This window comes from Filicampus tigris, chromosome 19, assembly GCF_054856515.1.
Source record: "Filicampus tigris isolate MCC_2025a chromosome 19, RoL_Ftig_1.0, whole genome shotgun sequence".
Taxonomy (NCBI): domain Eukaryota; kingdom Metazoa; phylum Chordata; class Actinopteri; order Syngnathiformes; family Syngnathidae; genus Filicampus; species Filicampus tigris.
Window position 1 is genome coordinate 11,917,501 of NC_141235.1, and position 24,098 is coordinate 11,941,598.

Below are 24,098 nucleotides of genomic sequence, written 5' to 3' on the forward strand. Positions count from 1 at the left end.
TACAATACAGTACACGAAATCATCTTCAGGCGCTATGCTCTTGCCATCTACTGGTCACAAGGAGAAATGCTTTCGGTGACAACTTCCAGGAATCTAAAACCAATGAGCCGTATTTCGATTTGGATCTCGTGATATATTCTATTTTCATTTTAGAATTATACATTGAACATCAAACTGTCTCATCAAACTGTCTTTAGACATTTTCTTACTCGTTCCAGACACAAACCTAGAAAATCAAGCTGTATTTCAAATTTAATATTAAAACGAAAATCACATAACCAGTCGTTTTTCAATTTTTAATATCTTGTTTCAAACATAACATCCAATGACCAAGAGACATGGACCATCCAAGTTAACCAACAGAATGTCACAAGGTAGAATTTGCTGACAGTCATTGCGCTTCATTGTTCATCTTTTTAATTTGGTTCATATATTTTTGAGATTGAATACAGGTTGCACCAAATAATATTGAAATGCTTTTGAAAGCACTAGGAGGGAAAAAAAGAAATTCCGCAAGGCCATTTGTTATCAAGTTAACATGCCTGTAAAATATTTTACATTTTATTTTTCTATTGATCCTAGAGCAAGCCTTTTCTTCAAATACCTTTTGCTACAAATTGTGTAGTATCACCATTGCGGTGACACAAATATATCTGGACAACTGCTTACACAAATGTTTATTGCCCTACTTCACATTTTGCCCAAAATCGCCATTTGCATTTTCAATGTGGTACTGAGCTCATTGCGTCACTAGAAAACCAGCCACAGCTTAAAAAAAAAAAAAAAAAAAAAAAAAAAAAAAGAATTCGCAGCAAACATTAAAGGGAAAGTCAACGCCAACATTTTCTTTACAATAATACAGTATGTTCTACGTAGCCCCACTAGTCTAAACATGGCAATCTGATTGATATTGTGTTTGTGGAATATATGATTTAAGTAGTAAAATCCATCTGTTTTTGTCAGGGGGTGTCCATTTTGTCACTTGCTGCCAACTGAAAATGACATCACAGTTGCTCAGGGCTCAGGTAACGACCAATCATGGCTCCGCTTCAGAAAACAGGTGAGCCGTGATTGGTTGTTACCTGAGCCATTTTGATGTCATTTTCACTTGACAGTGGCTGCCGGATGGCTAAAAACGGGTGGATTTTTCTGCTTAACTCATACTCCACAAATGCAATATAATCAGAATGCCGTGTTAAGGACTAGTGGAGGTGCATAGACCATATTATTGTAAAGAACATTTTTGTGTTGACTTCCCCTTTAAAGGTCAGATGTGGCATTTGCATATGCGACAAGTAAAATGTCAGTGATTTAAAAATGATCAAATGAATAAAACATTAGTGAATTGTTTTATATAAATGAAAATGTTATACAGTACATTCAAAACTTACCAGATCTTGCCAGTGTAAATGAAAGTGCAATAACATATGCCCTGATGAAGACACTATGTGTCGTTTTTCCTCATAAAATATTTAACGATAAGCTGAAGTCCATTCAAATGTATTCAGTCCAGTGCAAAATAATTCATGTGCAAATTTAACAATGTTCCCTTCAGATTCATGTTCCTTATAATCAAACCTCCGCCTTCTAAGGTTACATACATTATGTATATAATGTATGTACATAATGATCGCCTACACAAGAAACAAAAAGTTTTGTAATCTTTGGTTGTCATTGCCTCATGGACTGGAGTCACGAAAAGAAAATGTCAATATCCTGAATCCTCCCGACCCCCTTCAAGACCATCTTGTCTTCGTACACTGACACGGTCCCAAACGCGTTGCTGTCTGGGGGCGTCTCGATGACACCCTCCAGCGTAAGGTGGTGAATTCCTGTGCTTTTATCCAAGCAATATCCACCATCATGATCATGTCCAGCTATGAAACACACCACACTACTGTGGGACCGTATAACAGATAGGAGCTCGTCGAAGTTCCAGGCCAGGCACATGGGAGTTGTGGAGAGCGGATGGACTGGCAGGTGACCTGAAAAGTAAAACAGGACCATAAAAACTCATTTCAAACTATCTAAATGTTCCTTTTTTGTTAGTTCATAATTGTCCCTTTTAAAAGTGGAAGTAACCCCCCAAAATTAGTTACAACATCTTCTATGTACCTTCACTTGTCTAAACATGGCATTCTGATTAATAGTGTTTGTGGAATATGAGTTAAGAAGCAAAATCCAACCATTTTTAGCCATCTCAGGGGGTGGCCATTTTGTCACTTCTGTCGACTGAAAATGACATCACCGTTGCTCAGGTAACGACCAATCATGACTCAGCGTCAGAAAACATGCGAGCTGTGATTGGTCGTTATCAGAGCAACTATGATGTCATTTTTAGTCGACAGAAGTGACAAAAGGGCCGCCCCCTGAGGTGGCTAAAAACTGATGGATTTTGCTGCTTAACTCATATTGCACAAACGCAATGTTAATCAAAATGCCAGTTTTCGACTAAATAGAACATATTCTTGTGAAGAAAATTTGGGGATTGGCTTCACCTTTAACTTTTTCGACATCCTCACTTGTCACACTGCCTTTTTTTTTTGTGTTTAAATTAATTCAAGGCCATGACAAATCTTGTTTGTAGTACACTACAGTAGACGCCACGAACCGCCCATAAATGCACAACAAGCCACAAATGGCCCATATTTTTATCTTTCCCTCTCTGTCACTTCGATCTATGGATGCTGATGCAAAGGTAGTCAAAAATTCAAAACTACTTACTGACAATGGTGACTTTCTCACGTTTCTTGTCAGCCGAGGACAGCACAGACTCGAGCCATTCCAGTTGGGTCTTGCTAAAACCACCATTGAATTTTGAGAACCTCTGCTCTAGGTCATCAGATAACCCTGGGATGAGTACAACAAAATTACAGAAAAACACTCTAGTCATTTATTCACTGTAAAAAAAATGTAGTGTGGCTATTAGAGACTTTTGCCATACGGAAGTACGTGTGACGTCATATCTAAAACGTCTATTCGTGTGGACGCGTGGTTACCTGGGGGGGAGTTGAGATCCTCGTTGTTGTTGTGTTGTTTAATCCAATTGAAAGCACTGTGGTACTGCAGACTGTCCTCATCTACCCCAAGCAAGCTCACGTCATAAGCGTCCAAAACGACAAATGTGAACCCAGGGAAGGGACTGAAGCTATAGGCGTAGATATCGCGACCGGCCCGGCTTCCGCTGAGACTCGTATCGGCAAGGACGGAACTGTTCAGTTTGGAACGCAATAGCTCACTCCTAGTGAAGTTGTAGAACTCATGGTTACCCCACACATGATGCACCTCTATGGCACTGAGGCTGAATTCTTGCAAGACTTTCTCTAGTGCTCGGCTGGAGGCGCCGCCATCCTTGTTAAAACCGTCGATGATGTCACCTAGCTGGATGATAAACTTTGGACGGGCAGCCAATTGAATCCAGCTCTCCCGAGCTTTTCTAAGCAGCCCAAGACTACTTCGGTAGTACCGGCTTCTTGTCTGGCTGAAATTGAGCCCGTCGTCCCTGTCGGCGTACTGAACGTCAGCTATCACGCCGAATGTAAACAGTGGCGCTCGCTGACAAGTGTCGTCCATCGCCGGTCTTTTTCTTGGCTCACAATGGCGACCCGGTGTGTTGAGAGAGTGTTGCAAGTGTACAATTGACGCAATCGCTTCAAGTGTCAAGAAAAGTCAGGTTCATCATTGCTTGTCATTTCTCACACGTCAGTTCCGTAGACGACAGCCCTGTATTGTTGGCCATTGTGGTGTGCCCGTAATTCATTTCCGGCTTGTACTTTCAAAATAATGAATTAATAGTGGCAACAGAAGGTAAAATTGGAAATTAATACCGTACTGAATACTGTCTGAATACAATCAAGTATTGTATTCAGACATGGTAGATAGTGACGAAACACCTTTCTCCTGCACCATTTTTAAACATCTGCATTTCTCTTAATGGCCAACAGGAGGAGACTAAATTATTATGATAGACGCTCCCATGAATATTATGCGACATCCGAACAAATGTAAAGTACTACTATTACTACTACAACATGTACTAACCATATATTCAGAAAACTATATTTATCCTAGTGGGCAATAAGGGATCATAAGGCAACACAGTAATTGACAAGCATACACAGTAATTTCAACATAAATAAACAAATACATAAAATAAATAAATACATTTCAATAAGTATAAAGGGTGTGGTAGAATCAACACACTGATACACGTGATGTATTGACATTATTGCACTAATAAGTACTCATTAAATTCATACCTTACAACACACATTACATATTGCAACATGACCTGTGGAGATAACTATGCCTAGCTTTCCCTGGCTTTTGTATAAGCTCCCACCCATCTTCTTTGTCTGATGTTTATTTCCAGCCAGTAAATATCACATACCTGAAATTGGTGCAGAATGGGACCTGACAAGAGGGATAAGAGAACGGTGTTACCAGCTAACTTTACCAGGTACCAGGTGACAGTTGGGTTGCGAGGTCCTACACTCATTTGAGGATGAAGAGCAGTGGTCAGAGGACACAGCCCTGTTGCAAGAAGGTCAGACTGGATCTGGACTCTCTGTGTTCTGTGAGTGAAGGAATCCGACATCCAGAGAATGAACTGCTCATCCGGGTTGAAGTTCTGGTGGAGCCGCTTTGCCAGGATGTGTGGCTGCAAGGTGTTAAAAGCAGAGGAGAAGTCTGTGAACAGTCCGACCGACATGTTGGGAAGTTTCAGGTGTTTTTGGATGGTCTCCAGATGTCTGCCGACCTGATATGCAAATTGGAGGTGGTTGAGTTGTGAAGTGGTCCGGAAGCGAATGTGCTGTTAACAACAACATGGCTTGCATCAAGTCAGAATTATTATTATTATTAATGTATTTAAGGGCACTGTACTGCATTCAGGATGTAAATGAAAGCATGCAAACTGATTGGCTGCAGTTGCACAAATGAATGTTGTAGGCTTGTAGCATAGGGAGAAACTATTATTGTCTCAAAATGCAATCTCAGACAGATAATAGAGTGTGACCCGTGCTTAGCACCCCCTTATTTGGACAACTTGAACTCGACTTGACATTTACTCGTAAGCCATGAGATTTGGCCATCTGTTTCATTACAGATTACAACAAACTCTTGTTGCAATCCATAGCATTCAACCTGGCTTTCTTAGACACACGAGGAGGCGCAGTTCAAAACCATTTCAATCAATCGAAACACACACACACTGCTGTTCAAACAAGGGGAAAAAAAAGAGAGAAAATGTGTGGCTACGGTGTTAATCCACTTAATGTCACACTGGGCAGCACTGTCCCCTTGAGGACAGTCCCTAAGAATATCTAACCCGTTGGACTCCCTAATGTAGCCCATACTTAAGATGGAAACAATGTAAGCTGAAGGTTCATAGCCTGCTTGTTCATGATTTAGCACCCTTCTTGTCAGTTTACAATCATCTCATTTTCTCCTGCATGACCCCGACAAGGGATTTTCAACTGAGTGACAGTTTGAATACATCACTTCAAAGACTATAATAATAGAGGGGAGACCAAGGCTTGTCGTCACATGGGTAAGTTGTCACATTCCCATTATCTTCTCCACCAGAGGCCACATCTAAAAAGTGGAATACTAGTTCTCTTCCTTGATATCAGAGGTGTTCAAACCTTGGGTGAGGGGGCGACCAATTAGCCTGACATTTTTTTTACACCAATAAATCCAAGCAAACCGGTCTGTCTTTAGTTTTTGACATTTTTATTTACATTTCAAAATTCTTAAGTGTCTTCTGGTTTGAAACATATTACTGGCAATTAAATGTACACTGAACTTTTAAATTCAATAACAGGAAAATATGTAAAAAAAAAAAAATATATATATATATATATATATATATATATATATATATATATATATATATATATATGTGAAAATTTTAAAAATGGCATGAACTTTCAGATTTAAAAACTGTCTCCTTGCAAATGAGACAGACAGTTGTTGCGTATTTCAGGAGGAAATGTGTCAGGTTTGGTTTGAGTGTTCATAAATGGATCTTCTAGTTGTTGTTGGAACTACAGTTCTTAATTACTTTAATCCAGTGTATGTTGCATAATATTTTTGATTGTAAGTTTGTTCAATAGCTGCTTGCATCAAGGGACATAGTGTAAGCTAATAATTCTACTTACTATACATTCAATGTCGTGGTGGGCGATATGGCAAAAATATCATATCTCAATTTTTTAATTGATGAAATAGGTTTGTCGTGTTGCCGTCTGACGTCCAAACCGAGTCTCTGCAATCTTTGCAAATAACTGGTTTGCGCTTTCTCCTCCGAGGAAAAGCAAAACCAAATCGACACGGTGGATGTGGATTTTCTTTTCGGGACCAACTCTGCTTCGTGGTGACTTTCCGCTATAGCTTCCCTCTATACAAACAAACAGGGAGGCGGGGAGTGTCACGTAAGGTGCACTGTGCGTGCTGTGATTGGTTGGTCGTGTATGCGTCAGCGGCTTTGAGTTGCCATAGAGCTAAACTGTATAGAATGTGCCCTGTAGACGATCAAACGATCTTTCGGCTTTATGAGATCGTCAGCATGTTAAACCCCTTAACGATGTAATATCGTCATATCGCCCATTCCTAATTCAATGTTCACAAATTTTCTTCCTCCTTCAAGACCAGTACCACGTCCTCACTGCCACTGCCATGATTGCGGTCACCCAGTCCTGATGGTGAGCAACAACATGTATCATCTAAAAGATAAGGACTAAATATTTATAATTGAAAAGTAGTGATGAACAAATGAAGTTTCATGAAGCACTTGTGATAATGTTTTACTCCTCTCAATGGCACATTTAAGACATTTCCATAGCGCTAGCCTTTGCCTTTAAACCAAGAGCACCATCCAGAAGAGAAAAAAATATCACGTGCCGGATTCTACCTCAGCAGCATCTTCAATGACCCCGCCCCCCACTGAAAAGATCTCAGCAAAACTCTAGCATCTTCCTCATTTTTTATTCTCACCTACCGTCTTACTTTACAACATCCATCAGCTTGCTAGTTGCTACCTTGTTATAGTTGCAAGTTGCTGAAAAGTGAAATTGAGATGAGCCTCTGCCAGTCAAATCTCAGCAAAAAGGACAAATCCAAAGTGTTGCTGGTGGTGGTGGGAGATCCGACCCACTCGGCGCTTGTTACTCTGCTGCTTTCACAACAAGCAACTTTCCGACAAATCATGAACACATGTTGCAGCCTGCAGGTGTGGCATATCAAGATGCTGATTAGAAAGCATGATAAGTGTACAGATTGGCCACTATTTCAAAATGTGCAGGGTTACCGTAATGTAAAATGGCTTTAAAAATGCATCAATTATAAATACAAGAAAATAGTGCAACTATAAAAACAAGACTATTGAGTGAATTGGATTGATATGACCGCACATATAAAACAAAATGAAGTAAATAAATGCTGTACTATTTTTGAGTGAATGAGTTAGATTAAAGTATGACGTGCAAATTTTATAGGCAATGGCATTGGTGAGTGGGAGGTGCACAGAAGCATCCATGCTCAGAATGTATTGCAGATTTTTTTTTTGGTATTCATTTTGATGCATGTCAATCAAAGCAATCATGAAGTCATTTAAATCTGCCTAATATCTCAAAGCCTAAAATTGGCAGCCTGTCCAGTGTGCGAAATAGTATATTGACTTAACCTTCAAATGTTAAGGATGGAACATTGAGAATAGTCCCTGGGTATCATGATGTTGTATTGACACATACTTTGACAATAAACCCAGTCAGGCCAGCATCCCCCAAACAAGACCATGATGAGGCATTATTCTAAAGCTCTTTTGACTTTGCTTTCTGAGATTCACATACACTATACACCGCAGTCTGAGTGAAAGAGGACAACTGCAGCTCTTGTGTGTGTTGTTCTTGTTGCCAAGGCTGAATCATCTTCGATGGAGCCTTAATTGTTTCAAGCTTTGTATCGCTTGTAGAGGTCGCCATCCTTTGACATTCTTTTTTTTTTTTTTTTTCCCTTAATCCCAGTTACTCCATGCCTTGGGTTTATAACAAAAGCTCAATGATATCCCCATTAAATCACATGCCAAAGTAATCGCTCCTCTACCCGCCACATGGCTTTGACCTAAATATAGGAGTTGGAGACCTTATAAAAGACTTTAGCGCCAATGTCGTTTGCATTTTTCCACGGAGACTTCTGCTGGTACGTAAGTATGTTTGACTGTGTAATTGTTTTGGGGTTGTTGGGTGATAGATCCCCTTCGACTTCACTGTCGTCTTTCTTGTGGTTGAGATTAAAAATACTACTGATGATAGAATAACAGTTGTGACATGTATCCTTAGAGAAAACCGCAAAGGTGAAAATGGATGCCGACATGGCTGTGTTTGGGGAGGCGGCCCCCTACCTGAGGCGACCTGAAAGGGAGCGGATCGAGGCCCAGAATCGTCCTTTTGACGCCAAAACCTCAGTATATGTGGTGGAGCCGAAGGAGCTCTTTGTTAAAGGCACTATACAGAGCAAAGATAAGGGGAAAGTGACGGTCAAAACAGATGCGGGAAAGGTACGGTAGAACCGAAGACGTGCATACTCCAGATTGAGCGGCGTTAACCGTTATTAACATCGGCAGGTTGTCACGGTGACGGATGACGATGTGTTCCCCATGAATCCGCCCAAGTTTGACAAAATTGAGGACATGGCCATGATGACCCACCTCAATGAGGCTGCTGTGCTGTACAACCTCAAAGAGCGTTACGCAGCATGGATGATTTATGTGAGCAAACATTTCTTTTTTTGCTTCCGTAAAAACAAACCATTTGGGACTGTATCGGCACGAAACTGTAAACTCTTGTCCTGTGTAAATTCCTGGTTACGATTTTATTATTAGTTTTATTATGTTTTTCATTGAGAAGGCCAATGCAGAATCTCCCTTGCTCTTTACCTGACCCTCTACATTTTATAATTTGTAATTGTAATAATAGTGATCCATTGATCTGATAGGACGATATTTGAACTTACTATCTCTTGCATTTATCCAATAAGCTGCTTTCAAATCGAGATGCTTTGTAGCTCACTAAGATTGACGTTTTTTTCATCCTTTAAATGAAATATATTACACCTTTAAAAGCATCCGCAAGTGCTCAGCTACAAAAAAAATTAAAAACTGCATGCGGTGTGCTTTCAGACCTACTCCGGACTCTTCTGTGTCACTGTGAATCCTTACAAATGGCTCCCAGTGTACAACCAAGAGGTGGTGGTAGCCTACAGGGGCAAAAAGCGCCAGGAGGCACCACCACACATATTCTCCATCTCTGACAATGCGTATCAGTTCATGCTCACTGGTAAACTATCTGCATTAACGCAATTACAAATTCTGCATGTTGTTCCAAGCGCCGCAATTTAGAATGTAACTTGTGCTGTTGTTTATTCTAGATAGAGAAAACCAGTCCATCCTTATCACGTAAGTTGCGTGTTTAATTAAGGAAATAAAACAGAACACAAATGATTCCTGTTTATTCCTATTCCGTAGCGGAGAATCCGGCGCAGGGAAGACTGTCAACACCAAGCGTGTCATCCAGTACTTTGCAACAATTGCAGGGTCCGGGGACAAAAAGAAAGACTCTGGTGTCACTGGCAAGTTACAGGTGAGTATAAAAAAAAAAAAAAAAAAAAGGCAAAACGCCCTTTCTTTGCATTCCATATTGAGTTTATTGTTATTGTTGTAGGGAAATCTGGAGGACCAGATTATCTCTGCTAACCCCTTGCTTGAGGCTTTTGGAAATGCAAAGACTGTCAGAAATGATAATTCTTCACGTTTTGTGAGTAAAGCAATAGCACTGTATCGAGTTTTGTGAATAATTCTGCTTTTTCGAAGATAACTATGATGTATTTGCCGCTATGTAGAACACTGCACCAAGGCCAAACAATATTGGTTATGAACATTCATGACACTCTTGTCCTAAAGGTGTAGTCTAGTCAAGTCTGCGTAGACGGGTTAATCTAGCCAATGTGTGCATACTCAAAAACAATTTTTTAATACATATATTTTTACTTTTTCCCCAGGGCAAATTCATAAGAATTCACTTTGGGACAACAGGGAAATTGGCCTCCGCTGATATTGAAACATGTGAGTTTAATAAAAATAAAAAAAAATGAAGGTGAATGCATTTTAGTGTGACAGTCATTTGCTTATGATGAACTCATGCTTGTTAGATTTGTTGGAAAAATCCAGAGTTACGTTCCAGCTGTCTGCGGAGAGAAGCTACCATATTTTCTACCAGATCATGTCCAACAAGAAGCCTGAGCTAATAGGTAACATTTAGCTATTGCAACTAACATTCCTATGCAATAAGTCTCAAAATTCTCCTTCCAGAGGCTCTGCTTATTACCACCAACCCGTATGACTACCCGTTTGTCAGCCAGGGGGAGATCAGCGTAGCCAGCATTGACGACAGCGATGAGCTGTTGGCTACAGACGTAAGATTCGTCTGTAATTTCAAACAATACATCGTAGCTTAATTGACAGTTATGTACCGTCACATTGTTCTTTTAGAGCGCCATTGACACCCTTGGCTTCAGTGGGGAGGAGCGGATCGGCATTTACAAGCTCACAGGTGCTGTGATGCATTATGGCAACATGAAGTTCAAGCAGAAGCAGCGAGAAGAGCAGGCAGAGCCAGATGGGACAGAGGGTAATTTGGAGTGATGGGAAAACGAAGCTTCATGAAGCACTTGTGATATTTTTTACTCCTCTAGATGGTGCTGTTGGTTTTAACCCATTAAGGACTAAAGCGCCTGTCTCAACAGCTCCCCAAAACCTAAAGTCGCCTTTGGAATTACCCTTGAAAACCTGAAGATTTCCCAGAAATTCAACACTTACAAAATGATTAATATCTCAGCCCCTGTAGCAGACAGAAACATAATTCCAAAAGAATTAAAGAACATGTGGCTTTCACACAGGCAGAATTTAATATTATTTACTGTTTCAATCGATGATGTAAAAACAATGTGTCGGTGCAAGAGAAGCACCATTTTAATCAAAAAAAAAAATGGAGTGGCAATTACTATCCTCTATTCTGTTACAAAGACGTCAATATTGTCATTGTCTACAAACCATATCATATCACGTTCGACTGGTTCCACTGGTCGTGCGCGTCGTCTATATATCACTGCCGTTACTTATCAGAGCTCCGGCGATCGACGGGGTCTGCCATTAGCCTGCTTACGGCTCGAAAAAATTCCACGACATCCTAAATCAAATTGGCTAAGAGACGGAGAATTGGATTTAAAAAATCATCTTTAAACCAAGAGTGCCATCTAGAGGAGTCAAAAATGATCACAAATATTTCATGAAGCTTCATTTGTCCATCACTAGTCATTTGTATTATCACAACTCAGCACTATGCTATTCTATACTATATTACTATATTACATTACTACTATATTTTATACATTCTCATTTTTCTTAACCATTTCCCTGTTTCATCTTCATCAGTGGCTGACAAAGTAGCTTATCTGATGGGTCTGAACTCCGCTGACCTATTGAAAGCACTGTGTTACCCCAGAGTGAAGGTGGGGAACGAGTATGTAACCAAAAGTCAGACTGTGCAACAGGTAAGATGTTCTAGATAAGAACAAAAGGGAACAAGAAAACTCTATGGACCGTAACTACAAGAATATTTCATGCGATTTTTGCACAACATTCTAAATATTAGCAGATATAATAGTTATCTATCTATCTTTATATCATTGTGCAGGTCTACAATTCCAACGGTGCTTTGGCCAAATCAGTGTATGAGAAGATGTTTCTATGGATGGTCCTCCGCATCAATCAGATGTTGGACACCAAGCAGCCACGTCAATTCTTCATTGGCGTCTTGGATATTGCTGGCTTTGAGATCTTTGACGTACGTTCACCTTTACATTTACTGGAATAGGAAAGGAGTTCTTCGGTAAAAGTCAAATGGTTGTGTTTTTCAGTACAACAGTCTGGAGCAGCTGTGTATCAATTTCACCAATGAGAAACTGCAACAGTTTTTCAACCATCACATGTTTGTGCTGGAGCAAGAAGAGTATAAGAAAGAGGGCATCGAGTGGGAGTTCATCGACTTTGGGATGGATCTAGCTGCTTGTATAGAGCTCATTGAAAAGGTTGTTTACAAACAATCCTGTCACTGTCGAGAAATGTTAAATAACGCCTTTTTAAAAATTTTTTTTTAACTTTCTGCTCACCGCAGCCAATGGGAATCTTTTCTATCCTTGAAGAGGAATGCATGTTCCCCAAGGCGTCGGATACCACCTTCAAAAACAAACTGTATGACCAACATCTTGGAAAGTCAAACAACTTTCAGAAGCCCAAGCCTGTCAAAGGCAAAGCCGAGGCTCACTTCTCTCTGGTGCACTACGCTGGCACTGTGGACTACAGCATCACGGGCTGGTTAGACAAAAACAAAGACCCGCTCAATGAAACTGTAGTCCAGCTCTTCCAGAAGGCAGGCCTAAAACTATTGGCATTTCTCTACAGCAGTTATTCTTCATCGGATGGTAAGAAATTCAATTAGTTGTCCGATTCCCTTTTCATGGTTGTCCAAAATCCTTATAAGACGTTTGCTATCAGATAACTCTGCTGGAGGAAGTGCAAAGAAGGCTGCCAAAAAGAAGGGCTCATCCTTTCAGACGGTTTCAGCTCTCTTTAGGGTAACATCATCACGAAATATAAATCAATTCAACGTTGGGAAGTTTGAAATATTATAATGGAAATGATTCTCTCCAACAGGAGAACCTTGGGAAGCTCATGACAAATCTCAGGAGTACCCATCCACATTTTGTTAGGTGTCTCATTCCAAATGAAACGAAAACTCCAGGTATTTTTGACGCCCGTCTGATCTCATGTCATTCAGAAGAGCTGCATCAGAAATTCTGCCAATACAAAAGCAAATAGAATGCCATTCTGTAGCAATTCGTAGTTTCATAATTACAGCGTTAAAAATTGGGAGAATTTCAACACAAAACATGAATTGCCATATTTTTGTTGTCTTTCTACATGTTAGTCAGCAAGCTAGGTAGATGTTTGTTAACTGAGAACATGAGATATTGGAATGAAACAGTGGGGTCTGTTTAGAACCATTTGAATGCTGGCGCTTTGAAGAAAAGAATATAACTTCCTATGGCCATATTTTTCTTTGAATTAGTTTTTGGGTGATTCTGTAAACAAACAAACTGATTAACAGAGAGGGTTGAATGATGGTTGCGCAAGTCTATAACACAATTTTCCTCTAAGTTCAATGTCATTGGAGGCAAAATGATTATATTATGACTGTGGCTATCAATTAGGAATTATGGAACACCATCTGGTTATACACCAGCTCCGATGTAATGGTGTGCTGGAGGGGATCAGGATCTGCAGAAAGGGCTTTCCCAGTCGGATTTTGTACGGGGATTTCAAGCAAAGGTAAGCAAAAAGAACCTTTGCGAGCAAACTCATAACATTTAGTTTCATTCTGCTGTTGATTCAGTCTGTCTTCTCAATACGACACCGGCCTTGAAACTGGTCGTCGCCATATTTGGAGATACATTTTCACATTACATGAAAAATAAACAGCAAAAAAGAACAATTCCTTAATTACGTTTCTGGTAATTACCCATAGTCGACCAACACCGTTTTGTGAAAATCCCATTCCTCAAGGAATTAAATTGTGTTTTTAATCTACTGTATTTCTTTTCTATTCTCCTATAGGTACAAAGTATTGAATGCCAGTGTCATCCCTGAAGGCCAATTCATTGACAACAAGAAAGCTGCAGAGAAGCTCTTAGGATCTATAGATGTGGACCATACACAGTATAGATTTGGCCATACAAAGGTATTTTCAGTAGAGCCACCCTCATAATGCTCCATAATCGAAGTCAAGATGATTTTTTTTTTTTTTTTGTTCCTGTAGGTGTTCTTCAAAGCGGGTCTTTTGGGTCTCCTAGAAGAAATGAGAGATGAGCGACTGGCCTCTCTCATCACCATCACTCAAGCCTTGTGTCGTGGCTTCCTCAGGAGAAAGGAAATTCAGCAAATGACAGAGAGGAGGTAAGGAGAATGATGGCAAACCAAAGAATTGGAATCATATCGACTAACCGCATGAATTCCATACGCTTGTAGAGAATCTGTCTACACCATCCAGTACAACATTCGCTCCTTCATGAATGTCAAACACTGGCCATGGATGAAGCTTTACTTCAAGATCAAACCACTCTTGAGAAGTGCTGAGACAGAGAAGGAAATGGCCATTATGAAGGAAGAATTTGCAAAGTGCAAAGAGGATTTAGCTAAATCCGAGGCTAAGAGAAAGGAGATGGAAGCCAAAATGGTTTCCCTGGTTCAGGAGAAGAATGACTTAAGTCTGCAGATCCAAACTGTGAGTAGAAACTTTAGGAAAGCTTCTTTGATGAGTGAACATTAAACCATGTGTAGTTTCAGCGGGGATATTTGGTGCACGAATACATAAATAATGCCATTTTAAAAGTGTGAGGCGCACCTACTCTGTGGGACATTTTCCAGAAAAATGCAGCAGCTCCGAATACATATGTATCCAATTTTAAACCATGAAGCTAACTTTAAGGCGCAATCAATCAATATGGTTTGAGGGCAGACAAAAAGAAAACATCACAAATAATGCTGCAGGAAATAATACAAGGTGTGTAGTGGTGAATTGCCTGATGTCAAACCCATTGCGTCTTAAAAAAATTTGCACAATTGACATTTCACAAGCTATCACATTGCTAAAATGTGATTATGTTAGACATTTTCTAATTTTGCTTTATACTATTAATTCACCTTTATATTATGATTGAATATGGGAAAATGTTTTTTTTTTTCTAATACAGTGGAACAGTTGTAGTGAATTGTTTCACTGCTTACGTTCAATGTAATAAAATTGGATGGATGAAGGGATGAACAAATGGACAGGCAGAAATGAATAGACATATAGATGTATACTTGGTAGTGGGGAAATAGCATTGTCTATTCGTTTGTCTTTTAAAATCTAGGAAGGCGAGAGCCTGGCAGATGCGGAAGAACGATGTGATGGACTCATCAAGAACAAGATTGTGTTGGAGGCAAAAACCAAAGAACTGAGCGAACGGCTGGAGGATGAAGAAGAGGTGAACGCTGAGCTGACTGCTAAGAAGAGGAAGCTGGAGGATGAATGCTCTGAGCTGAAAAGAGATATTGATGACTTGGAGCTTACCTTGGCCAAAGTTGAAAAGGAAAAGCATGCCACTGAAAATAAGGTTCGCATCTCCTCTGCAATCACGCTGTGGACCCAAAAGAGGAATCGGGTTTGTTGAATTTATTTATATTTGGTCAGGTTAAAAATTTAACGGAGGAGATGTCTTCCCTGGATGATACCATTGCCAAGTTATCCAAGGAGAAGTCAGCCTTGCAGCAGGCACACCAGCAGACGCTGGAAGACCTGCAAGCAGAGGAAGACAAAGTCAACTCTCTGAGCAAAGCCAAGATCAAGTTGGAGCAACAAGTTGATGATGTTGGTCTTTCATTTGCATCGAAATCAAGTCGTACTGCATGGCCTAAAACGTGAATAAAAATGTTATCTTTCTGTCGATGGGTTAGCTGGAGGGCTGTCTAGAACAAGAGAAAAAGAACCGCATGGATGTTGAAAGGGGTAAGAGGAAAATTGAAGGAGATCTTAAACTAGCCCAAGAAGCCATGATGGATTTGGAAAATGACAAACAAATGCTGGAGGAGAACCTGAAAAAGTAGGTGCTGACATGAACGAATCGAAATAGCGTGGCGATTGCATTATGAATGCGCTCGTCATTCGTGTATTGGTTTTTGACATTTTCAGGAAAGATTTCGAACTAAGCCAACTTGCATCCAAAGTCGAAGATGAACAGAGCATAGCTGTGCAGTCTCAGAAGAAGTTCAAGGAGCTGCAGGTAATTCACAAAGGAGAACAATGAGCATCCACAGAAGGTGGCTAAAACATGTCACCGAAGAGACATCAATAAGCACTAATAACCCATCAAAGTGATGTTTAATATAGAAATGTTTACCTTCTGAAAAATATTTTCATTCATATTCAGTCAATAGTTGGTTGATGTTTATTTTGACACTGCCAAGGTTTTCCCGGAAGCACAGGTTGCTTTGATAGCAACCATCAGCTCGTTCTCATTATTGGGTCCAATGCTCCCCATCCGAAGTGTGAGTCAGATGTGAGCTCAATTATGCTGATTCATGTTGCGCAATCTGATCACTGTACTACACAAGTTATTTTTGCTGTAGTTTTCTTCGTATATGTAGCGTACCTGTCTTACCCTCAAATTTGATTTATTGAGCATCCCTACAAAAAAAAAAAAATCGAAATTTTATTTCGCTTTACGATAAAACAGTTGGTATAAAAGTACCACTTATTACAGCGTAAATGATGAATGTAACAAATACGTACACATTTGGTTCCTTCCCAAGGCACGCATTGAAGAGCTGGAAGAGGAGATCGAAGCGGAGCATGTTGCCCGAGCCAAGGTGGAGCGACAGCGGTGTGAGCTCGCGCGGGAGCTCGAGGAAATCGGCGAGAGGTTGGAGGAGGCCGGTGGGGCCACCACAGCTCAGATAGAAATGAACAAGAAGCGAGAGGTGGAGTTTCAGAAACTGCGACGGGACCTCGAGGAGTCGACGCTCCACCATGAGGCTATAGCCGCCGCCTTGAGGAAGAAACACGCTGACAGTGTTGCCGAGCTGGGGGAGCACATTGACAACCTGCAACGGGTCAAACAAAAGCTGGAGAAGGAGAAGAGCGAATACAAGATGGAGGTTGATGACATGACTGGCAACATTGAGGTTGCGGTAAAAGCAAAGGTAATCCGGGATTATGTACACACCGGTGTTTAAACTGCTTTCATGATTGAGTTATGAATTTCATCAATGAATACAGAGTCATTATGAGAAGTTGTGTCACTCCATGGAGGACCAACTGAGTGAATACAAAGCGAAACATGATGAAGACTCCCGTTTGATCACCGAATTAAACACCCAAAGGGCAAGGCTCCAGAATGAAAATGGTAAAGTACTGATGACTGTTTTGCGGATTGCACTTTTCTGCTTTTTCGTTCACTGAATTGAACTCCTGAGCAGGCGAGTTTTCTCGTCTTCTGGAGGAGAAAGAAGCAAACCTTTCTCAAATGTCAAGGGCCAAGCTTGCCTTCACGCAGCAAGTTGAGGAACTCAAGAGACAAGTGGAGGAGGAAACAAAGGTCTGTTGGCTTGGTATTCTCAAAAAATACAAATCCAAGCAATGAGCATTTTAGGGGGTAATTACCACAAGTGGTCATTTTACTCAATTTCGCTGGTCCGTCATCCATCAGCGGACAGGGTACCCGTCCGTCGTTCATCGGTCCGTCATTATTCACGCCGAACTGAATTGTAATTGTCAGTCCGTCCGTCAGTTAGTCTGCTAGATGTCTGTTGGTCCGTCAGTCTGTCCCCCCAAAAAACGTTCGAAAAACAGCGGTAGGTCAACGATGGAGTAACGGACTAACAGCGACGGACTGATGGACCGTCACTGACGGACGCAGTTAGTGATGTAAACCCACATCCGTCATTTGTCAGTCCGTCATTTTTAAAAGGTGTTCCGTCATTTGGCAATCATCAGAAAAACTGGCATTCTTCAGTGACAGACTGACGGACCGGTCCGGAGTGACGGAATGTCCACCTCTGTTAATTACCATATAGAATCAAATAGTAGCCTCTACTCTAAAACAGTGACTGGTTGGTCAGTACCAAAGGGGACCAAAAGTCGGTAAGGGCCGTGGATGGGGGGGGAAAAAAAAAAAAAAAAAAAAAAAAACAGTACAGTAGCACACTCACACAAATGAATGAACAAACCCAAACAGATGAAAACATAACCTCTATGGCAGGGCTTGTATAAATTCAGTTTTGCTTTTGTTTTAAAACACAACTCTCACTCTCTGTTAGGCTAAGAGTGCCCTGGCTCATGCGCTCCAATCTGCACGTCATGACTGCGATTTGCTTAGGGAGCAGTTTGAAGAGGAGCAAGAGGCCAAAGCTGAGCTCCAGAGGGCAATGTCTAAAGCCAACAGTGAGGTGGCACAATGGAGAATAAAATATGAGACTGACGCCATCCAGCGCAACGATGAGCTGGAAGAGGCAAAGTTAGTGTTCTGCCAAAAAAGAAAAAGACATTCTTTGAGAATTGACGATTTTTTTTTTCCTCAAATCTGAAATGTTGCATTGGTTCAGGAAAAAGCTCACTCAACGTTTGCAAGATGCTGAAGAGGCAATCGAGGCTGTGAATGCCAAGTGTTCCTCATTGGAAAAGACAAAGCAGAGGCTCCAAGGAGAAGTGGATGACCTCATGGCTGAAGTGGAAAGGGCCAATGTGCAAGCAGCTCTACTGGATAAAAAGCAGAGAAGCTTTGATAAGGTTAGTCAGTCAGTCACTTTTGCTTCATAAAAATGGAGGATTACTTAACTTTGCTACTGGATGGATGTTTGTACATTTGAGAAAAAAACAATGAATTATGTTGTGTTTAGATTTTGTCCGAGTCAAGACAGAAGTTTGAAGAAAGCCAAGCTGAGCTGGAAGGCTCGCAACGGGAATGTCGTACCCTCAGCACAGAGCTCTTCAAAATCAAGAACTCCTATGAAGAAGCTTTGGATCACCTCGAGGTCCTCAAACGAGAGAATACAAACTTACAGCGTAAGTTTTTTTTTGTGTTTTTTTTTTTTGAAAGAATGTGCTAATGTGTGAAAATATTTACAGTATATATATGTCGCTTTCAATATGAAATATGCTTTGTAGAGGAGATCTCCGACCTCTCTGACCAACTTGGTGAGAATGGCAAAGTCATGCATGAGCTGGAGAAGACTAAGAAACATACAGAGACGGAAAAAACTGAGATCCAGAGTGCTTTGGAGGAGGCTGAGGTAATTTGACCGTTTTTTTTTTTTTTTTGCACAAACCCCAATGCCATTGAAATTTGGACATTGTGTAAGAAGTCCCTTAGTCCAGCAATTCCATGGCATCATAGAAAAATCTCCAATACTTCCAGACCAGATAAATGTTCACGCTAAACAGCTGCCCACCTGATTAGAACAAGCCACGGATTGAGCTGAGATGCACTTTTGTTTTGCAGGCTTCCCTGGAACATGAAGAATCCAAAATTCTCCGTATCCAGCTCGAGCTCACTCAAGTCAAGGGGGAAGTGGATCGCAGGCTGGCGGAGAAGGACGAAGAGATGGAGCAGATGAAACGCAACCACCTGCGCATGGTGGACACTTTGCAGACCACCTTGGATGCTGAAGTACGCAGCAAGACTGACGCCATGCGAATCAGGAAGAAGATGGAGACTGACCTCAACGAGCTGGAGATGCACTTGAGCCACTCCAATCGGCAGGCTTCCGAGGCCCAGAAGCAGTTGAAGAGCATGCAAGTCCACCTCAAGGTAAAACAAGATCCCAACATCTTTCAGTACGCATACAGCAGAATTTAGACCTTGAAACTACTGATGGCAAAACGAAGCTTCGTGAAGCACTTGTGATATTTTTGACGCCTCTAAGATGGTGCCCTCGGTTTAAAGATAAAGGCTAGTGCAATGGAACTGTATTACATTTCCACTGCATCTTAAAACCAAGAGTGCCATCTAGAGGAGTCAAAAATGATCACAAGTGCTTCACGAAGCTTCATTAGCTTAAACATGACAAACCTTTTTCGATTTTCAGGAGCAAACTCTGCTCCTGGATAATGCACTGCGCAGCCAAGAGGACCTGAAGGAGCAGGTAGCAATGTTGGAGCGCAGGAACGTTTTGATGCAGGCCGAAATGGAAGAGCTGAGGGCTGCACTGGAACAATCGGACAGAGGCCGCAAATTAGCTGAACAGGAACTTGCTGATGCCTGTGAGAGAGCCGGGCTGCTGCACTCACAGGTGGAATGATTGGAAGTGAATTACAACACATCGACGTGTGAATCTGTTTGAATTACCTTGGAATTAAAAGTTTTGTTTGCCGACTTAATGGACTATTTTTCATTGTTTGTCATCGGAATGCAGAACACAAGCCTTCTCAACCATAAGAGGAAGCTGGATGCGGACGTCAGCCAGCTGCAGGGTGAGCTGGAGGATGCAATCCAAGAGGCTCGCAATGCTGATGAGAAAGCAAAGAAAGCGATTACCGATGTAAATATCACATGATGTTAACTTTGCTAAACACTTCATGATGACACAAAAAAAAAAAAAAAAAGATGTGTTGTTTTCCTAAACCACTCGGTGGGTAGCTGGGGATTTTGAGCAGATTGGGTTACTCTTACCCAAGGCCGGGCAAATTATTTTTAATCCAGCACATTGGGTTGAAGATTGCATTTGGGTGGGCTGAAGAGCTGCAGCGTGAAGTAAATTTGTTACATTTTTACAAACCGTTGGTGGTGGCTGGATGAATCAGTAGGTAACACTGCTGACTTTGGACACAGGAATCGTGTTTCACTAGCCTAACCACGGAAAAAATGTAGGTGTAAAAACTGTGCCAAACTTAGAAAATGTTGGTAAAAATGTGTACTATATTTAACCACAGGTATACTGATAACCTGGTAATCCATTTCTCGGTAGCTTGAACTCAACTGTATGGGTAGCTTTCGCCCCTTGTTGGATCCAAATCCTCAACCCAATGCGCTGGGTTTAAATAACTCACTTTTGGACCAAGGGTTGGGTTAGCTATTTCAACCTATTTGGGTTACTTTTGACTCAGCACAAATTGCAATTCCCTCAGGAATGTGTGACTGCTGAGAGACCCGGAGATGAAATACCAAGGAAAGAAATTCATTAAGAACTTCAACCCTGGTTCTACAGCATATCATAGGAACCCCCAGATACAATGTAAATATAGACTTAGTGAGCTTTAAGCAGTATAAGTATGGCGTTAGAGAAATAAATTCATTATTATGTTCAGTGAAAATTGGTTAGAGTATTATGTTTTTCACTCCATTTGAAACCAGTGGTAATAGCAAACTTTATATCGAATCCAATGAAATCTATTCTAGCTGACATTGACTCACATTCAACCAATACAGCTTTTACAAATATCCATTTCGTTTTGTTATTTGTGTAAATGCAGGCAGCCATGATGGCAGAAGAGCTAAAGAAAGAGCAGGACACCAGCAGCCACCTGGAGAGGATGAAGAAGAACATGGAGGCCTCGGTGAAGGACCTGCAGCACCGTCTTGATGAAGCTGAGAGCCTTGCACTGAAAGGGGGCAAGAAGCAGCTTCAGAAACTGGAGGCTCGGGTATGCGAACAAGTTCATAAAGTCTGGCAACATTGCTCAGAGGAGAGATTCGTTCTTGGAATTGGATGCGTTTCAGGTGCGTGAACTGGAAAGCGAAATGGAGAGTGAACAGAGAAGAGGCGCAGAAGCTATCAAGGGAGTTCGTAAATACGAGAGGCGGATCAGGGAGCTCACGTACCAGACGGAAGAGGACAAGAAGACCGTTTTGAGACTGCAGGACCTTGTTGATAAACTGCAACTTAAAGTCAAAGTGTACAAACGGCAGAATGAGGAAGTGGTAAGGTCGTAATTGAATTACCTTATGAAAGACAGAGTTTTTATTCAAATGTGTCATTTGCACAGGAGGAGCAGGCCAATGTTAATCTTGCAAAATTAAGGAAGGTCCAACATGAACTGGAAGAGGCCCAGGAGCGAGCAGACATTGCTGAGTCTCAAGTCAATAAGATGAAAAGCAAAAGCAGAGAGTTTGGAAGGGTAACTGCATGCAATAATCTCATAGAAGTGAGCTATCATTGTCCTTAACAGGTGACAGCAACACATAATTTATCTTAACGTTATGTGGTATACGTATAGAAATTCCGAGACAGTATGAAATGGAATTCAACTTCAATGCATGACTAAATGTGAATTGTTTGATTTAGAATACATGCACTCAACTCAATGTTATTTTACATATTGTTTAAAAAACAACCGCAGCTAAAACGAAGACGCACGCACGCATGCACACACACATGCACACAAACACCAAGTTGACATTATGAAGCCTTAGCCATGAAACAATTTTGTTTCGTTTTGTGTATAATGACAATATATTTCTCTTCTCTCTTATGTCGTTTTGTGGCCTAGGTTGCTGAATCAGAGTAGAATTCGAGAATATCTACGCCCAGGGGATCGCTACTGTCAACTCTGAGCTCAATAAAAATGAATATCTGAATTTCATTTGACAAACTTCAACAAACTGTTTTGCTGTGAAACTGTAGTGGAATAAATCAGCATGATGCGATAAGACTTGTTTTTATCTTTAGATGCTGGTGTAGGTGTGTGTATTGCATCATACTGAGAGCTGTTCTGTGTATTTGGGACTCTCTCGTGTAAACTATCAGAGGTAATCACAATTAGACGCAGTTCTTGTTATGATGTTGTTATTATGACCACTGAAAATTACAACCACAATAATAAGCATACTGTTAAATACACCTTTGTGACCATGTCAATCAAACGTTTTTGTAAGGGCAGGATATTTGGTGCAGTTCTTGTTTTGGAAATTAATTAAAGTGTGCCAGTGGTCATAATGTGGCTGCTTGGCAAATGTTTTATGTCTTACATGTTTTTTTGATGGGACGCAACAAAAACGACTAAACAATGAGGCCAATTCACAGTACTGTAAAATAATTAGGAAACTGAAGCGTCAGACCTATGTCAAGCAACGCAAGACCTATATGACTTTGTCTTCCCTTTGATGATAAATATGTAAGGTAACAAGTATGTATAAAAAACATCATTTCAATAAATAAAAAAAACGTAGATATATATATACACATTTCCACTTTTTCTTGTTAATTCATTTAACTTTTGTAGATATTGCTGTCTAGTAAAATAAATAAAATTTGCGATATTACAATAAATCAAATTGGCTGGCAATGAGTTCAGCTCACTCATCAGAACATAAAATGTTTTCTTTCTAAATCTGAGTCATTCCCATGTCTTTGGGCAAACTCCAAATCGATTTGTATGTAATGCTTTGTTTACTTAGAATTCAAATTTGATTGAAAGCAAAGTTCAGGTACAATTCAAACACTATAATAGTTCCAAAACAAAGTGATGTAGCCAATTTTGTTGTATGAGCAATTGTCAAGTGATGAATTATTTAAAAAAAAAATTATCTGGATTATTTGACTCGTGTTGTGGTTCTTTTCATATAGGTGAATGTTGAAGAATCATCATCCTCCCTGAGAGTATTTATTTTTTTTTTTTTTACAAATTACAGGCAGTGAAAAGTTAACTCTTGACAGATTTGAGTCCCTCCCTTGTTAAATAGTGCCCCCTTTTGGCAGCCAGAGCAAATCAGACCACAGACTATCGCCAGTCAACTGCAGGACACAGAGGCAGTCATCACACTATTCATACATATGAGAATTCTGCTGAAAAATGTCAATGTAATATTCATTGTGGTTTTGAATGAATTAAGATTTTTGTTGCCTGTTTCATACAGACTGGAATTACTTGGCTAATTGATTAAAAATAATAAAGGTAATTGTTGGCTGTTGTCTGCGTTTAGTAAGCTTTTCAGTGCGTCTAATTATTAAGACAGTTAGGCCTACGGAGGCTTGAAACTCAGATCCTACATATAATATTTGTAACAGCAAAACGATGCATGGAATCGTTTTTAAAAGATATGTCTGTCTCATAATGCTAATTTCAATCAATTAACCGTTGAAATTTTATATGCACATTCAACATTAAAATAACTCACAAAATAATGTAACTTTGCCAACGTCTGTTTGTTTACAGCGCACTCTACGTACAGCGCACGTCCACTCTACATACAGCAAACGTCAAGGGTACGTCAGTGATGGGGCGTGGCTTTGGCCAGAGACGCGAGGGGCGCCGGGAGCCCCAGTGAAGTGAGGCTACATTCAAATCTTGCAAGCAGTTTTGAAACTGCAAACTGTCGTTTTTTTTATTTAAATTGTATTATTATTTTTACATAGATTTAAATATCTCTCTTTTTTGTACACTATGTCGTATTTACATTGAAAAACGAAAAGCGTTTATTTTTAGTTTGATCCTGGTTTCCGGCTTTTA

The 24,098-nt window shown here is 40.5% G+C and overlaps 2 protein-coding genes and 1 pseudogene across 3 annotated transcripts in view; 1 reads left to right on the forward strand and 2 right to left on the reverse strand.

Moving 5' to 3' along the window:
- Positions 1-282: 282 nt before the first annotated feature.
- On the reverse strand, positions 283-4,373 carry adprm (ADP-ribose/CDP-alcohol diphosphatase, manganese-dependent). The gene is made up of 3 exons (XM_086016431.1): positions 3,000-4,373; positions 2,725-2,850; positions 283-1,985 (listed from the first exon to the last, which is right to left on the reverse strand). Exons 1-3 carry the CDS (start codon positions 3,571-3,573, stop codon positions 1,693-1,695), a joined length of 993 nt encoding a protein of 330 aa, XP_085872557.1. The 5' UTR covers positions 3,574-4,373; the 3' UTR covers positions 283-1,692.
- A 16-nt stretch (positions 4,374-4,389) lies between these two features.
- Positions 4,390-24,098, reverse strand: part of LOC147129541 (uncharacterized) — a 56,217-nt pseudogene continuing 36,508 nt past the window's right edge. Inside the window, exons 5-10 of the transcript XR_015082526.1 lie at positions 19,999-20,159; positions 19,723-19,858; positions 19,372-19,455; positions 19,103-19,233; positions 4,493-4,660; positions 4,390-4,413 (exon numbers count right to left, since the gene is read on the reverse strand). The product of XR_015082526.1 is annotated as an uncharacterized LOC147129541 (transcript). The remainder of the gene's footprint in view (positions 4,414-4,492; positions 4,661-19,102; positions 19,234-19,371; positions 19,456-19,722; positions 19,859-19,998; positions 20,160-24,098) is intronic.
- On the forward strand, positions 6,688-22,827 carry LOC147129542 (myosin-1-like). Its single transcript, XM_086016424.1, has 39 exons — positions 6,688-6,704; positions 8,340-8,557; positions 8,624-8,767; positions 9,179-9,335; positions 9,427-9,454; positions 9,524-9,638; positions 9,720-9,812; positions 10,057-10,120; positions 10,207-10,305; positions 10,367-10,470; positions 10,547-10,685; positions 11,489-11,607; positions 11,751-11,900; positions 11,974-12,144; positions 12,231-12,537; positions 12,611-12,690; positions 12,770-12,857; positions 13,327-13,444; positions 13,730-13,853; positions 13,932-14,068; positions 14,141-14,396; positions 15,028-15,270; positions 15,348-15,524; positions 15,611-15,756; positions 15,846-15,936; positions 16,466-16,855; positions 16,932-17,058; positions 17,132-17,250; positions 17,972-18,168; positions 18,257-18,440; positions 18,551-18,716; positions 18,819-18,943; positions 19,153-19,461; positions 19,739-19,942; positions 20,066-20,191; positions 21,123-21,293; positions 21,370-21,570; positions 21,636-21,767; positions 22,140-22,827. The coding sequence occupies exons 2-39, from the start codon at positions 8,360-8,362 to the stop codon at positions 22,155-22,157; spliced, it is 5,817 nt and encodes a 1,938-aa protein (XP_085872550.1). The 5' UTR covers positions 6,688-6,704; positions 8,340-8,359; the 3' UTR covers positions 22,158-22,827.